At 43.6% G+C, this 17,594-nt stretch overlaps 1 protein-coding gene across 1 annotated transcript in view; it reads right to left on the bottom strand.

Annotated features, from left to right (window-relative positions):
- Positions 1-17,363, bottom strand: part of LOC144686714 (coiled-coil domain-containing protein 68-like) — a 61,890-nt gene extending 44,527 nt beyond the window's left edge. The window contains exons 1-3 of the mRNA XM_078552311.1: positions 17,250-17,363; positions 10,588-10,726; positions 9,170-9,256 (exon numbers count right to left, since the gene is read on the bottom strand). Of these exons, the coding sequence (XP_078408437.1) occupies positions 9,170-9,256; positions 10,588-10,704 (204 nt within the window). The 5' untranslated portion in view covers positions 10,705-10,726; positions 17,250-17,363. The remainder of the gene's footprint in view (positions 1-9,169; positions 9,257-10,587; positions 10,727-17,249) is intronic.
- Between the last annotated feature and the right edge of the window lie 231 nt (positions 17,364-17,594).

Genomic DNA, 17,594 nt, shown 5'->3' with positions numbered 1-17,594 from the left:
GATTCACGAGAATGGTTCCAGGGATGAAGAACTTCAGTCTTAAAGATAGATTGGAGAAGTTAGGGCTGTTTTCCTTGGAGAAGAGAAGGCTGAGATCTGATAGAGGTATTAAAAACCATGAGGGGCCTGCACAGGGTAGATAGGAAGAAACTGATCCCACTCATGAAAGGATTGAGAATGAGAGGGCACTGATTTAAAGTAATTGGCAAAAGATTCAAAAGCAAAATGTAAAAAATCTTTGCTGCGCAGCGGTTGGTTAAGGTCTGGAATGCACTGCCTGAGAGTGTGGTGGAGGCAGGTTCACTCGAGGCATTTGAAAGGGAATTAGAATGTTATTTGAAAAGGAACAATGTGCAGGGTTATGGGGAATAAGACAGGTGAATTGCTCAGAGAGCTGGTGCAGACATGATGTGCCAAACGTCCTCCTTCTGCACTGTAACCATTCTGTGATTCTGAGATTCTGAGTGAAAGTCGGTTCCAAACTGACTGACTTTAAAAAAAGGCTGCCTCACAGCAATAACATGCTCCAGACAACCTAAACAAACTAAGGATTGAACTTCCGTCCCTCAGTGGTAGGAAGTCCTGCCCTCGACAGCTGCTGGACAATCTGACTGACCGGCAGCGCTGGCAGTCCCAGCAGCACCAGAACTGAGTCGTGGGTACAGCTGGCACTGCATGGAGGTCGAGGATGGACACTGGACCCAGGTAAGTCCTGGGTTTTAAGGGCGGGGAGGGATTGGGCACCCTAAGAAGGAGGCGGAGGGGAAAGGCCAGGTGGGTTTCAAGACACAAAGGTGGCTGGAGTAACAGCTTGAAGGGTTGTCCCCAATGCACACAGGGCACCCCCGAATGATGTACCCCTCTACCATCCTGCCTTTACCCAAAGTTGTTTAAAAAAACGGCCTCCCACTCTTGCCCCGCTGCCACTCCCCAGCATATTATGGCAGTTGAGGTGGATTGAGGTCCTCAAGTGGGAAACAATTGGCCACTTAAGGCCCTCAATGGGCCTAAAGATGGGCAGGCTAGTGGGCGCCTTGCCCAACCTCCATATTATTGGGACCAGGTCAGGGCCGGGCAGGAAGGCAGGGGGCTAGGCACCCAACATATTTTATGTGTCCCCTGCTGAAAACATGCCCAGTGGAGGACAGTAAAATTCAGCCCCAAAGCTCCCAGCAATTTTCAGAACTATTTCACAAGGCTCAATATCACAAGCTCAGATCTTATTTAAGGTATGAATCATGAAGTATTCAATCTCAGCGGTTTTGCAGCAGTTCAAGAAGGCAGCTCACCACCACCTTCTCAAGGGCAATTAGGGATAGGCAATTTTAAAAAAATGCTGGCCCAGCCAGTGATGCCCACGTGCTGTGAAAGAATTTTAAAAATCACCCTTGTCCCACTTTGTAGATGTATAAAATCTTACATCATATGAACGATTATACCTACATGGAAAATATATTTGGAATAATTAGCTTGTCAAATTAGAATTCAGCACTGAAATTAACCATCGTTTTACTTGAAAAATTTCCCAAACATTTAACTGGAAAACAGCACTGCAAAATTCCCCAAATTTCCTTCACTATTTTAACAGAGGGATTAACTCAGTTATTTTTAAAGAGTACTCAAATAGAAGGTGGAAGAATTTCAAGTGAATGTGTTAAATACTCTTATGACCTAATGTCAGGCCTTTCAATTCCTATTCAAAGTGAAATAGACAACTGAGCAATCGCTACCAAAGTAGCTAGTGATATTAGCAGAATCACAGTATAATAGCATAAAGAAACTCCTGAGAGATAACAACAAAGTGTATAATGTTAGGTGGGGCATTGTAAACAACTAATGTATCACTCAGGGTGAAGTTTTCATCAGGCAGTATCAATGAGTGAGTCAGACAATGCTTTTGCACAGTCACACTCTGCAATGTGTTCCAGAGCAATTTATTAACACAAAGTTTTGATACAATAATTATATTGGAGTGCCAACAAAAATGAAAGATTTGCATTTATATAGCATCGTTCACAACCTCAGTGCATCCCAAGACACTTTACAGCCAATACACTACTTTAGAAGTGCATACACAGCAAATTCCAATAAACAGAAATGTGATAATGCCCAGATAATCTTTTTTAGTGATGTTGCTCAAAAGATCAATATTAGCCACTCCATAAGACCATAAGACATAGGAGCAGAAATTAGGCCATTCGGCCCATCGATTCTGCTCAGCTATTCAATCATAGCCGATAAGTTTCTCAACCCCATTCTCCCGCCTTCTCCCCGTAACTCCTGTGCTCCTCTACAAATTAGTGCCCAGGGATTATTTACCTCTGCCTGAGAAGGCCTCAATTCAATATCTCATCTGAAAGGCAGTACCTCTGACTGAAGTTTTCTGTAAGCTGCGTGGCTGTACAGCAATCTGAAAGTACCCACGCGCGCGGCTATGCAAATTTCCACATGTGTGGCCATGCACTTAAATAAAACACGTACACACTTCCACAAAAAAAATGGCACATTGCGTCTGACAGTGCAGCACTCCCTCAGTTATATTATCTTATAAATAACTGAGTTAATACCTCCATTAAACAAACTGAGTCAGGGGAGACAGTGTGTAGTGGTAATGTCACTAGGCTAGTAATTTAGAGGCCCAGCCTATTGCCCTGGGCCATGGGTTCAAATCCCACCATGGCAGCTGGTGTAAAAAATCTGGAATATAAAGCTAGTCTCAGTAATTATGACTATGAAACCATCATTTATCCTTTTAGGGAAGGATACCTGTCATCAGATTACAGAGATGTTTTTTGGATATAGGGACGGAGGTGCCAAGGAGGGAATTTGGGAAAGAATCTTTCATGAGGGCTTCCAATCTCCACTCTCTAAGACCTTGCTTTGGAATCTTCTCCCAAACCGACGCTTTCTCTCAGACTCAGACATCAACAGTACACATTTCTTCACATGCCCATAGCCAAGAGTTACAGACCTCCAGTTGTCTCTTTGGACCTTCTTGCCTCTTGTGAGCTGTTCTCACTTTAAATCTGCTTTCTGCAGCTTGAATCTTTAAACTTTAAGCTTGGAACCTTTCTCTGTTCCTCACTCTTAACTTCACTTAAAAGGACCTTTTCAAGGATCCTGTCCTCCTTTGAGTAGAAGATCTTCTTTGGACTTTCTCCTCTTCCACTCCCCTGGATTTTTGGGTTTTTTCTTTAGCTTGGGACTGGCTACCTGTCCCTTCCAGGTGGCTTCTGTTTGGCAGCTGACTTCCAAACCAGCTGATCTCCAACAGCTTCCAAATCAAACTGCTGGCGTTTTACTTGTGTGTGTGTCTGTGGGAGGGACCTGTCTCTCTGCACCACCTCCCACCTCCCCACCCCCCGTTGCTAGGCAACAGTCCAATTCTTCTATCCTTGTTTGTTTACCTTCTGTTTAGGAGTCATAAAACTCCTCATTAGGAATGCAAGCACCTTTTAAAAGTGAAATTAAAACTCAGTTTGACCTTTCTTGCTGAGGCGTCGGATGAGGCGAAGAATAAAATGAAACTGGGGGCACGCGCAACTTTGAAAAAGGGTGTGGTGGTGCTGCTGGAGGGAGAGGTCAAGTGTGTTCATATGGCGGCGCATGGCACTGAGTGTGGATCTCAGAATGCGACGGTAACAGCAGTCCCAGAAACGTTTTATGTCCCGGAGATACCTGTAAAGCATGCCCCCAGTTTCATTTTATTCTTCGCCTCATCCGACGCCTCAACAAGAAACTTTTTCTCGTTCTCTCAAGTGCTAAGGAACGCAAGCTCCAACAACTCATCGACACCAACACCCATCTGGGACCCTCCACCCCTGCTTGACCCTCCGTCCCCACCCCATCTTCTAATCCCAGCCCCAGCCGTGTATTCACTATACCCCCTGACCTTCCCCTCTCCGATGCTGAACGTTTAGTGCTCAGCAAAGGACTTAGTTTCATACCCTTACGCCCTCATCTCAATGAATTTCAGGCTCGGCACGATGCTGAACTCATCTTCCGCCGTCTTCGTCTCCGTGCTCACTTCTTTGGGTAGGAGTCCTCTCCCCGTTCAATGGATCATTTTACCCACCTCCAATATTCTCCCTCCACCCGAACCCCTCCCTCTGGATTCTTACCTTCTCTTGATCTTTTCATTGAGAACTGTCGGCGTGACATTAGCCGTCTCAATTTCTCTGCTCCTCTCACCCATTCTAATCTGTCTCTCTGAACTTACTGCACTCCGTTCTCTCAGGTCCAACCCCAACATTGTCATCAAACCCGCTGACAAGGGTGGTGCAGTTGTTGTCTGGCGCACTGACCTCTACCTCGCGGAGGCTGAGCGTCAACTCACAGACACTTCCTCCTACCTCTCCCTGGACCATGACCCCACCACTGAACATCAAGCCATTGTTTCCAGGACTGTCACTGACCTCATCTCCTCTGGAGATCTTCCTCCCACAGCTTCCAACCTGATAGTTGTCCAACCTCGGACGGCCCACTTCTACCTCCTACCCAAAATCCACAAACAGAACTGTCCCAGCAGACTGATCGTGCCAGCCTGTTGCTGCCCCACGGAACTCATTTCTCGTTATCTTGACTCCCTTCTCTCTCCCCTTGTCCAGTCCCTTCCCACCTACATCCGTGATATCTCTGACACCTTACGTCACATCAACAATTTCCAGTTCCCTGGCCCCAACCGCTTCCTCTTCACCATGGACGTCCAATCCCTCTACACCTCCATCCCCCACCAGGATGGTCTGAGGGCCCTTAGCTTCTTCCTTGAACAGAGGCCCGAACAATCCCCATCCATCACTACTCTCCTCCATCTGGCTGAACTTGTTCTCACACTGAACAATATCTCCTTTAACTCCTCTCACTTCCTCCAAATAAAAGGTGTGGCTTTGGGTACCCGCATGGGCCCCAGCTATGTCTGTCTCTTTATGGGGTATGTGGAACATTCCTTGTTCCAGTCCTACTCCGGCCCCCTCCCACAACTCTTTCTCCGGTACATCGATGATTACTTCGGTGCGGCTTCATGCTCTCGTCGGATCTGGAAAAATTTATTAATTTTGCTTCCAATCTCCACCCCTCCATCATTTTCACATGGTCCATCTCTGACACTTCCCTTCCCTTCCTTGACCTCTCTGTCTCAATTTCTGATGATAGACTGTCCACCAATATCCATTACAAGCCTACCGACTCCCACAGCTACCTCGACTACAGCTCCTCACACCCCGCTTCCTGTAAGGACTCCATCCCATTCTCTCAGTTCCTTCGCTTCCGTCACATCTGTTCTGATGACGCTACCTTCAAAAACAGTTCCTCTGACACGTCCTCCTCCTTCCTTAACCGAGGTTTCCACCCACGGTCGTTGACAGGGCCCTCAGCCGTGTCCGGCCCATATCCCGCGCATCTGCCCCCACGCCTTCTCCTCCCTCCCAGAAACATGTTAGGGTCCCCCTTGTCCTCACTTATCACCCCACCAGCCTCCGCATTCAAAGGATCATCCGCCGCCATTTCCGCCAACTCCAGCATGATGCCACCACCAAACACATCTTCCCTTCACACCCCCTGGTGGCATTCTTTAGGGATCGTTCCGTCCGGGACACCCTGGTCCACTCCTCCATCACACCCTACTCCTCAACCATCACCTATGGCACCTCCCCATGCCCACGCAGAAGATGCAACACCTGCCCCTTCACTTCCTCTCTCCTCACCGTCCAAGAGCCCAAACACTCCTTTCAAGTGAAGCAGCATTTCACTTGCATTTCCCCTAACTTAGTCTACTGCATTCGTTGCTCCCAATGCGGTCTCCTCTACACTGGAGAGACCAAACGCAAACTGGGCGACCGCTTTGCAGAACACCTGCGGTCTGTCCGCAAGAAAGACCCAAACCTCCCTGTCGCTTGCCATTTTAACACTCCACCCTGCTCTCTTGCCCACATGTCTGTCCTTGGCTTGCTGCATTGTTCCAGTGAAGCCCAACGCAAACTGGAGGAACAGCACCTCATCTTCCGACTAGGCACTTTACAGCCTTCCGGGCTGAATATTGAATTCAACAACTTTAGATCTTAAACTCCCTCCCCTCATCCCCACCCCGTTTCTTCCCCCTCCCTTTTGTTATTTCAATAATTTATATAGATTTTTTCTTTTCCCACCTATTTCCATTATTTTAAAATCTACAACTAATACCTTGTCAGTCTTTCCACCCCACCCCCACTAGAGCTGTACCTTGAGTGTCCTGCCATCCATTCTTAATTAGCACATTTTCTTAGATAATATCACCACCTTCAACACCTCTTTGATCCTTTTGTCTGTGACGTCTTTTGATTATCTGCTCCTATCACTGCTTGCTTGTCCCTACAACCACCCCCCCCCCACCTCAACTTCTCTCTCCCCCCGCCCACCTTAAACCAGCTTATATTTCACCCCTCTCCTAACTATACTCAGTTCTGTTGAAGGGTCCTGCAGCTACTGCCTTCTTAGGGTTGCAGTTGGTCATTTCAATCATTAGGCCCAAACCACTTTTCAGTGTAACAGTCTGGCAAGGGGCATCAGACCTGCCCTTTCCCTGTCCAACACCAAGCAAAGTGTTAGGAAATAGAGATAGTTTAAGTTATATTGGTATTTGTAAGTGTTAGGAATTTGTTTTAGATTTAAAGTTTAAGTTTGATTTGTATTTCTGTATGTGTGTGTTAAGAAAGGTCAAACTGAGCTTTAATTTCACTTTTAAAAGGTGCTTGCATTCCTAATGAGGAGTTTTATGACTCCTAAACAGAAGGTAAACAAACAAGGATAGAAGAATTGGACTGTTGCCTAGCAACGGGGGGTGGGGGGTGGGAGGTGGTGCAGAGAGACAGGTCCCTCCCACAGACACACACACAAGAAAAAGGCCAGCAGTTTGATTTGGAAGCTGTTGGAGATCAGCTGGTTTGGAAGTCAGCTGCTAAACAGAAGCCACCTGGAAGGGACAGGTAGCTAAAGTCCCAAGCTAAAGAAAAAACCAAAAATCCAGGGGAGTGGAAGAGGAGAAAGTCCAAAGAAGATCTTCTACTCAAAGGAGGACAGGATCCTGGAAAAGGTCCTTTTAAGTGAAGTTAAGAGTGAGGAACAGAGAAAGGTTCCAAGCTTAAAGTTTAAAGATTCAAGCTGCAGAAAGCAGATTTAAAGTGAGAACAGCTCACAAGAGGCAAGAAGGTCCAAAGAGACAACTGAAGGTCTGTAACTCTTGGCTATGGGCATGTGAAGAAGTGTGTACTGTTGATGTCTGAGTCTGAGAGAAAGCGTCGGTTTGGGAGAAGATTCCAAGGTGAGGTCTTGGAGAGTGGAGATTGGAAGCCCTCATGAAAGATAGAGTTCAGTGAGACTGGGTGGGGTTACGGTGTAAGAAGCACCTGGAGGGTGTTGAGGAGAGATCCATAGCATCTGGTTGAGGTGGCATCTGTCACTTGGTTTCAGAGTGTGGTGTGTCTGACCACAGGGTGCCTATTGCTATACATGGACTGTGTACTTACTGTGGATATTAAAGTATAAAATAGCTTTTGTAACTTGTGTTATCCTTACAAATCTGTGTATATCTGTAAAGGTATAGTTGTGAATAAAGGAATATTGTAATATAGTTCATCTTTTCTTGTTGAATATATGTTTTATTCTTTTGTTAAAAGTTCATCAGCTGGCTCCTGTGACGGTGTTCAGTACCTACTCTCCACTTATCTAAACAAACAAATACAAGTTAGGATCTATCAAGCTGGATTGCACTCTGGGATCAGGTTTGTCCAGGGGTAATCTCAGCTGGGATCATAACAAAAGGGAGAATAATATCCTCCATACACCAAATCTTTCCTCCACACATCCGTTTCCCACCTGATGAGGCACCAACCACTATCTGCAATTGTACTTAACTGTCTGGGAGCACTTTGAGACATCCTTATGTTGTGAAAGGCTATATCAGTGCAAGTTATTTATTTCATCCTTTACTGACCATGCAATTATTCATCATCCATAGGGTTGGTAGACAGTAGGTTATTCTACCCTGATGGGTATCAACCTGAATTTCTTCAACCAAAGTCTACACACGAACACACCCTTTCCAATAGAGATTATCGGGTGGTGATCAGCTGGACCTTGGCTGATTTTTCCTTCCTCTAACCCTGCGATGTGTGTGGTCAATGATAACCCACCTAATGCTGCTCTGACTGAAACCAGCTAACTCTGTACAGATTAGTGGTCCATTTAACTTACATCAGCATGAAAGTGTGTCAGAAAAGGGTGGAAAGTTGAATGGAGATTCATCATGCTGGATCTCTGCCTGTTTGGCATATGCTGCACTTCCTTCTGGAAGTGATGACAGCCTTTAAAAGCTCATTCAGATAAGTTAATAAATACCAGAATAGGATCATGCATCACAATTTCTGTCGTTACCACCTTGAGTGTATGATGGGTGCTACTTCCACCAATGTTTTACTGGCACTCATTCCTTGTTAGAACTGAGAGAAGAGGCTTGAATGAATTCAGTTGCAGGGAGACAGTCACCCGCCTCCACCAGCAGAATTGGTCTGTCAGCTTCAAGGCTCCACACCTGGGTGACAGCTGGCATCTTTAAATGGCACGGCCCTCTTCTTGTAGCTATTATCCTCCCCCATACACTATGGCACACTCCTTAGTACAGGTGAAAACACTGCTGGGGGCATGCCAATATAATTTGCAAACAGCTGGGTAGGTGGTTACAAAGCCTGCCCTAAACAACTTCACATCAGCCATCCTGGCAAAGCAGGGAATCCCAATCTGCTGGACAAGTGCTAAAACTCAGTACAAAAACAGAATTACCTGGAAAAACCCAGCAGGTCTGGCAGCATCGGCGGAGAAGAAAAGAGTTGACGTTTCGAGTCCTCATGACCCTTCAGCAGAAGGGCTCGAAACATCAACTCTTTTCTTCTCCGCCGATGCTGCCAGACCTGCTGAGTTTTTCCAGGTAATTCTGTTTTTGTTTTGGATTTCCAGCATCCGCAGTAGTTTTTTGTTAAAACTCAGTTACCTACTTAACTGTTCAGGCAGGTTGATAAAAAAAGGTTCTTGTATGAACAAGTAACCCACTGGTATTGGTTAAAATTGATAGTGCTCACTCTAGAGATTCTCACTTAGCAACATTTGAATCAGCAAATGCAAACAATGTAGCTCAGAGTACCTTCATCTCTTGAGTTTGTTGGCCGTCAGTCACTCCATCGTTATTCTCAAACAGTTGTTGTCGCATTTTCTGCAATGTAATTCGCAACTAAAAAGAAAGATCAAAGTCTCAACAACTGACACCTTTGTCTCAACTTGCTCATAAATTGAGCTCCAGGTTTTTCTGGGGGTCTTTGCCTTAACCAAGTTCCAGGCCTTCATTTAATAAATATTTCGAACACAAACACAAACACAAAAAATGCTGGAAAAACTCAGCAGGTCTGACAGTATCTGTGGAGAGAAAGACAGAGTCAATGTTTCGAGTCCGTATGACTCTTCTTCAGACTCTCCACAGATGCTGTCAGACTTGCTGAGTTTTTCCAGCATTTTTTGTTTTTGTTTCAGATTTCCAGCATCCACAATATTTTGCCTTTACAATAAATATTCCAGTTAGAACAAGTAGATCTCCTCTAGTAATACAGTGTTTTTAATGTAGGAGTACCGTACCATGCATTGAACAATGTATTATTTTGTAATAAGTTGTTGTTAAGATAGCCTTCCTTTTCAAGGCAAGAAAATCTAATTGCTACAATAAACTTGAGGTTATTCAGATTTCAATTGTTGCTTGGTCCGAACACGTTGCTGAGTGGAATATACTTATCAGTTCAATATTGCAGTAGAGTAGCACCCAGGTAAGTAAGACTGTTTTGCATCTGTCCCTAGAAATTGGAAGCTTCAGCACCCATTATTTTGGGTGAAAGGCAGGCACACTCAGCTTGCACTGGGAGAGCGCTGCATTCCAAACCTATTAGGGTGCCCGCTCAAAATTAGTGTTAGGCTCATTGCCCATGACAATCATAGGATCATAGAATACAGCACAGAAGGAGGCAATTTGGCCCATTGTGCCTGTGCTAGCCCTCTGAAGGAGCAAGTCACCTAATGCCACCCCCCTGTCTCTTTCCTGCAGCCCTGTATTTTTTTCCTTCACAGGTAATGATCCAATTCCCTTTTGAAAGCCTCAGTTGACCCTGCCTCCACTGCACTCTCAGGCAATGGAGCACCATAAGCCCGTTTCAGGCCCCTTCGAGATAGTGGATCGAGACTGACTGTAGCATGCACTGTCCATGTTGCAGTAAGTTTTCCCTTGCCCCTTTGCTGATCTCCCACTCCCCAACTCCCAAACTTCCACACCGCTCCCAAACTTACTGTAACCAATGTTCATAGTGGCTATGTCAGTCATGTCCTGATGGCGTAAGAGGACCAATTTTGCATGATCTTCTTACACATCAGTTACATTGCGGTGGACAATGCTGGTGTTACGTGAATTAACCAAATAAGTCATCATGGGAGTCATAAGTGAATGTTTAAATGATGATAAGAATACATTACTCAGTAAATCTACACAAAATAGTTCATGCATCATCAGGATTATTATTTCACCTTTTTTATGTATTCTGTCTCTTCTTTTATTTGAGTCGTGGCAGAAACATAATACAGTTTCTTATCCCCTGGTTCATGGTTGTTGTTTTCCAACACTCTATGCTCGGTGCAGTACATTGTAGTGCAATAAAGATGTAACCTTTTTTGGTGACAAAGAAAGGAAAAATTATATTACATGATTCCCTAATTAGTTTTATTGTTTCATAAGCCTGAATAGTACTTGTGTTTGTTCAGATTAATGTGAATTAGCTTCGCCTGCAGAAAATGTTTAGTTCAGATCTTCTTTGTCACACCACTGATAAACCTTGCAGCCTGTATGAATACTTTGCACGCGCCTGGATCAGTGCAACTGTAACAACACACACGAATCTCAGCACCAACCAGGACAAAGCAGCCCACTTGATCTACACCCCATCTATACCTTAAACATTCCCTCCCTCCACCACCGGTGCACATTGGCAGCCATGTGTACCATCTATAAGATGCATTGCAGCAACTCAGCAAGGATCCTTCGGCAGCACTTCCTAAACCAGCAACCTCTACCACCTAGAAGAACAAGGGCGGCAGACTCATGGGAACACCATCACCTGCAGGTCACACACCATCCTGATTTGGAAATATATCCATGTTTCTGTATCATCATTGAGTCAAAATCCTATACCTTGAAGGCTAATGCAATGCTATCCTTTATTATGAGAGGAATTGAACATAAAAGTAAGGATCAAGAACAGAAAATGCTGGAAAAACTCAGCAGGTCTAACAGCATCTGTGGAGATAAAGACAGAGTTAACATTTCGAGTCCATATGGCTCTTCTTCAGAGCTAAAGAGTAGTAAAAATGTGATGAAATTTATATTGTGTGAGGGGGGTGGAGCAGGTTAAGCTGGATAGAAGGCCAGCAATAGGTGAAGTCAAAGGAGAGATTGACAAAGATGTCATGAACAAAAGGACGAAGGGGTGTTAATGGTAATGGTAAGGGATAAAGGAGGTGCTGATGGTGGCATTAAGGACAGAAAGCAGAATGTGGTAATAGCAGGGCAAGGATGAGCACTCTGGAAAGAACAACATGAACAAGTGACAGATGGCTCTAGTGAGGGTGGAGTGGGGGGAGGGGACGGTGGGGTGGGGGAGGGGACAGCGGGGGGAAAAAAGATTGAAAATAGGATAAAAGGTGGGGATAAAACAATGAACAAAAATGAAAATAAATAAAATTAAGTGGATAAAAATAAAAAAATAAAAATTAATATTGGAAAAAGGGGATAAAAAGGGATGGAGGAGAGAGTTCATGGTCTGAAGTTGTTGAGCTCAATGTTAAGTCCAGAAGGCTGTAAAGTGCCTAGTCAGAAGATGAGGTGCTGTTCCTCCAGTTTGGATTGAGCTTCACTGGAACATTGCAGCAGGCCAAGGACAGACATGTGGGCATGAGAGCAGGGTGGTGTGTTGAAATGGCAAGCGACAGGGAGGTCTGGGTCATTCTTGTGGACAGACTGAAGGTGTTCCGCAAAGCGGTCACCCAGTCTGCGTTTGGTCTCTCCAATGTAGAGGAAACCGCATTGGGAGCAACGGACGCAGAAGACCAAATTGAAGGAGGTGAAAGTGAAGCGCTGCTATACTGACCAGGCTATCCTGGAGGGAACGGTCCCTACAGTATGCCAACAGGTGGGGGGGTGAAGGGATGATGTGTTTGGTGGTGGCGTCATGCTGGAGCTGACAGAAATGGCGGAGGAATCTTTGAATGCGGAGCCTGGTGGGGTAAAGTGAGGACAAAGGGGGGCTCTATCATGGTTCTGGGAGAGAGAGGAAGGTGTGAGGGCAGAGGCGCGGGAGATGGGTCGGACACGGTTGAGGGCCCTGTCAACCACCGTGGGTGGGAAACCTCGGTTAAGGAAGTAAGGATGTTATACTTCAGCTATACAGGGCATGGGTGAGACCACATCTTGAGTACTGTGTGCAGTTTTGGTCTCCTTATTTAAGGAAGTATCTAAATGCATTGGAGGCGGTTCAAAGGAGGTTTACTAGATTAGTACCTGGAATGAGCGAGTTATCTTATGAAGACAGGTTGGACAGGTTGGGCTTGTTTTCAGTGGTATTTAAAAGGGTGAGGGGTGACTTGATCGAAGCATATAAGATCTTAAACAGTCTCAATAAGGTGGATGTCGAAAGGACGTTTCCTCTTGTGGGTGAGTCTTGAACTAGGGGGCCCTGTTTTAAAATTAGGGGTTGCCCTTATAGGTTAGAGTTGAGGAGAATTATTTTCTTTCAGAGGGTGGGGGTGTGACTTTGGAACTCCCTGCCTCAGAAGGTAGTGGAGGCAGGGTCACTGAATGTTCTTAAGGAGGAGGTAGATAGATTCTTGTTAGGCAAGGGAATCAAAGGTTATAGTGGGTAGATGGGAATGTGGAACTCGAAACACAAACAGAGCAGCTAGGATCTTATTAAATGGCGCAGCAGGCTAGAGGGGCATAATGGCCAACTTCTGCTCCTATTTCAAATGTTTGCACCTCTCTCTAACAACACAGTGGGGGTAACTTCACCACTCAGACTGCAGTGCTTAACAAAGGCAACTCACCATCATCTTCTCAAGGCCAACTGGAGAGGGACAATAAATGCAGATCTTGCAAGTGATGCCCATATTCCAAGAATGAATAAAAAACAATGAAGCCTATCAATCTGTGCTTGGACCTGGCTGGGGATATATTACAGTGCTGGATACTCAGCCAGAGGTGCAATCTCAGGCAGGCAGGGCATTGCTAAGCACAATGAGACTGGCAAGGTGGATGGTCACACAGCACTCTCTGATCTTTCTGTTCCATGTGCCTTCCCTGCCTGAGAGGAAAGGCAGGCAGATTAATCCCCAGGATTCTACCCATTATATTCTATAACTGGCTTTTACAAGATGCATGGGGGCAGTCCAAGTCAGCCTTCCTCTAAACATTCTTCCTGGGGGTAAATCCATTTTCTTAGACAACTCCCCATGGCAGCATGGTCAAGATTTTATAATTTATTGCACCATCCGTTCACAGAGTGGTAGAATTTTGTAAAGATTTTACCATAAAAAATACATTAAAAATGTATATTGTTTATCTCCTTGACATGACCTACTTAATCTTCCGAAGCTGTTTCTTAAGACTGACAGCAACAGAAGGGAATTGTCACTGACATGCTTAAATTCAGCTGCAGTAATGAATGATAAGAGGCTGACCAATGAAGTGAAAGGTAAGGACTTAAATCAGCTTCAATAAACAACCAAGCATCTTCTAGCAACCCTGATAGCTTGGAGGATAGATGGACTGTATGATGTGGTACTAAAACCACACTGACGGTTGTTGATGATTCTTAGTCTGTGACTCCTACTGGGGACTGTGTGAATGTGGGCACAGTATGAAGACAGGATTATTGCTCATTTGCAATGCCCATCACTGTTTTATGGCAAGATACCACTCACTGTCCTGGACCCCACATGAAGAGTGATGCCTTTGTCAGAAGAAGACAATTAAGAGTCTGTGGCAAGGAAATGCTTCAGAGATGCTCCTTCTCTTACAGTGTTAATTTTACAGAATATGGTAGAAACCATTCCATGTATATTAATGGAATTTCCACTGCAGTTCCGGTGAAGTAACATGAGCAGGGCAGGAGTGGCTTTAAAGAATTTCTCTGCCAATATCTTCAGGAAAGTGCGAGAAGAAAGAGGCAGGGAAATTAGAAAAACAGAAGAAGCAAAACCCAAAACCTCTTGTTATCCAGATAGTGTCTTTAACCTTCTGAATAGTGCCTTGAATCACTTTGTCCTCCTTCTCTCCTGCTGCCTACTGTTGGTAATGGCATCTGCCCAATCTCGATTATCATCCTGAAAGTTCGAGTCTTCTAATGTAATCAAATACCAGGTGCAAATTTGAAAACTGGCTCACCTTCCAACAGTAACCTGCATTCATTCATCTGTTTAGCTCCTTATGTTGGAGGGGGCAGGGTGGGTTCTGATGCTGGCTTTTTGGTAACCTAGATCTTTGTATATTATGGTACTATGTAATTACATTATACTTATACTTATGTAAAGCATAGTTACTTTTATGTCCTTGGAAAGTTCCTATAGTTTATTCTGTGTGAGAAAACATGTAGAATAAGTTGACAATTTACTTGTAAAAAATATACATTTTGTAAAAATTGGCATCGCTAGAGGAAGTGCCATTAACTGCATGAATATTAGTATGTCAGGAAATTAGTGCATGTATAACTAATTGAGCTAACAAATATTTTAAGAGAGCCATGTATTGGAAAAATGAATTTTGTAGAAATGTTTCAAACTTTTGTAAATACTTGCAAACGATAAGTCAAAGGCCAGACAGTACAGCAACATTTCGTGAACTGGGCTTCCAAGTAACAAAACATGATTGAAAAGAATGTTATTACATAAGGTAGCATCTTCTACAATTTGACAATATAATTTTATGGGTGTGTTTGGTAACCTGATAATCCTCTGGGATTCACTTTTTCAGATGAACTGCACCTTCCGAGCTCTTACATTATGAATAACAGCATGTCAAATCACAGTTGTTAGGGGGAAATTAAAAATGCTAAAAGAGAATACATTAAGAATTTACTGAAAAACCCCTAAAATCTCCAGGCAGACATGGCTGCTAAACATATTAAGAGTTGAAGATTACCAGATGAACATTGCACAGCCTTGAGAGTCAGACTGGAGACAAAAGTATGACATAAATTAGATTAAGTGTACTCCTCTCTCAGATAGGGAAGGGGCAGATGGTTTTAACTTAGATATGGGAAGATGAACAATGGACAAAGAAGGGGCTTTGATGAAACACAAACAGTCTTGAGTTGTAAGAACCAAGGTCTTTGTGTGCGTGTTTTAATTTTGATTGGATAATATAATTATGTATACATCCTTTAGAATAATTGGTTACCAAAATCAAATCCGGTGTGCCAGTTACAGATTGGATGTATTCAAATGTACTCAAATGTATTATGATAAGAAAAAGTACAAAAGTAGTGACATGTAATCAGTCTGGGAGCTGGATCTTCATTCTTAGGAATGATTGTGGCTCCCTTGCATATGCTTGAATAAAACTGGTTAAAAGGAAGCCTGAATCTTGTTGCGGGATTGGAGAGTGTAACATCTCCTCTCCGACAGTGAAGCAGAATACACGTGGTTTAATATAACTCATTGCTGCCTGAGTGGAATATCAAACAAAAGATGCCATGCCGAATTGTGCTGTGCGCTGGGCAAACCACATCTTGAACATTGTGTTTAGTTTTGGTAACAAAGTGAAAAATAGGAATGGCACTCTGATATTTGGGCTGACAAAGACATTCAAGTTTGTTATTTTTTCCCAAAAGTGAAATAACAGCCTAGAACTGGATATAATTGATCAATGAATGATTTCCTTTGGGATTGAGTACTATGGTTTAGCAATTACTTTGGCACCTTTCCAAGGCCCAGTATGAAACCCACACTTGCTCTCAGCAAGCATAGGAAATGCTGGGCCTTAACTGCTGGGTAGAATTGCCCAGGTAGCCAATAAGTGTCTGCAAATATGCCAATAAATTGCTGTCAGGTTGTGAAAAGGGGTAGCAGGTAGAAGACCTAGTAGAATGTTCATCGCAATTTTGGTTGCTGAGCAAATGGGGCGGTTGCAGGATGCTGCCCCGGGCTCATGCCATCCCTGCAAGCCATCCAGATGAGTTGAACCCTCACTCAGCCCACTATATTTAGGGCTGTAAAAAATAAATATTATATATAAGGTAAATCTACTTCAGTTAAGTCAAACCATTACAACAAGGTCATAGATTAAATCTTGGGAAAGATAAATTTAGGACAATGGTTAAGAAAAAAGTCCTTTAAGAGCGCTTACGATTTTGTGGTCTTCTTTGATTCCCCACACCAGACCTCTGTTTTCTGCCATAAGGAATGCCAAATCCTAAGTGCTACGAACAGATCTGACCTGACTTAAATGCCTGACTCTACTTCAGATGGAAGGCCAGCAAAAGGTGCAATCCAACCTGATCTGAATTTTGGCCTATTCTAGTTTCCATGGCCAAACATGAGGCAAAGGATTCTGTGCAGTGTGTTTTACTGAAAGCTTATTTTGTATGCCCCAGCAAAAATCACAGCTCGACATATATCTTGATTCAAAGTATATCCAACTAAGCCTTACATGAAGGTTGCGTAGAATCTTAATTGAAGGCCATCTAAGACCAGATCTAAAGCTGGATTTCAACAGCTGAAATATACATACTTAATATTCCAACTTCAAGTAGCTTGGTCTGCACACATTAAAAGGGCAGATACTTTATACCCTGTTGTGCATCGGAATATTTGAATTCCAATTCAGAATTTCCTGCTAATTAAAAAATAAGTGTGGCTATTTTATGACAGGAATTAAAACTACAGTTAATAGCTTCCTCTTTATTTAATGTTTCATTTTAATCAGAAAACACAAGCCATGCTCTTTGGGGAAAGAATTTACGTATCTGCAATTATTTTTGCCTTTTGTATAAAAAAATAATTAAAAAGGATATCTCACACACCTTTCAAAGATGGAATAAAAGCTTTGAAAACCGGATATTCAGCACCTGGCAAATGAGGTGCTACCGACATAAAACGTATGAAAGCAGATTATCCAAATCAAGTGGCGTGGTCATATTTACCCATGAAGTTAGTTGAAGTATCTTTCAGTTGACGAGTTGTAGAGACCCATTAGTTCCTGTCCAGACTGCACAGCCTGTTAATTGTCCCTGAAACTCTAAGCTGTATTTTTGTACTTCCTTATTGGCATTCTGCCACCAGTGACAACATTACTTAAAGGTAGACTGTCACACAGTCAACTGCTGACGGTATAGTAAACACATAAAAATATGATTCAATAGATCAAATTGTGCTACCACTGAAAAATATCTTTAAGAAAATAATGTGGTCATCTCAGTGGTATCCAAATTCAACACTGAAAGTCGTGGTTTAAGGCAACTCAGGGCAGTTTAATTACTGTATCCTGG

Source organism: Cetorhinus maximus, chromosome 1 (assembly GCF_964194155.1).
Source record: "Cetorhinus maximus chromosome 1, sCetMax3.hap1.1, whole genome shotgun sequence".
Classification (NCBI taxonomy): Eukaryota; Metazoa; Chordata; class Chondrichthyes; order Lamniformes; family Cetorhinidae; genus Cetorhinus; species Cetorhinus maximus.
This window is presented reverse-complemented; position numbering and strand designations above follow the sequence as displayed.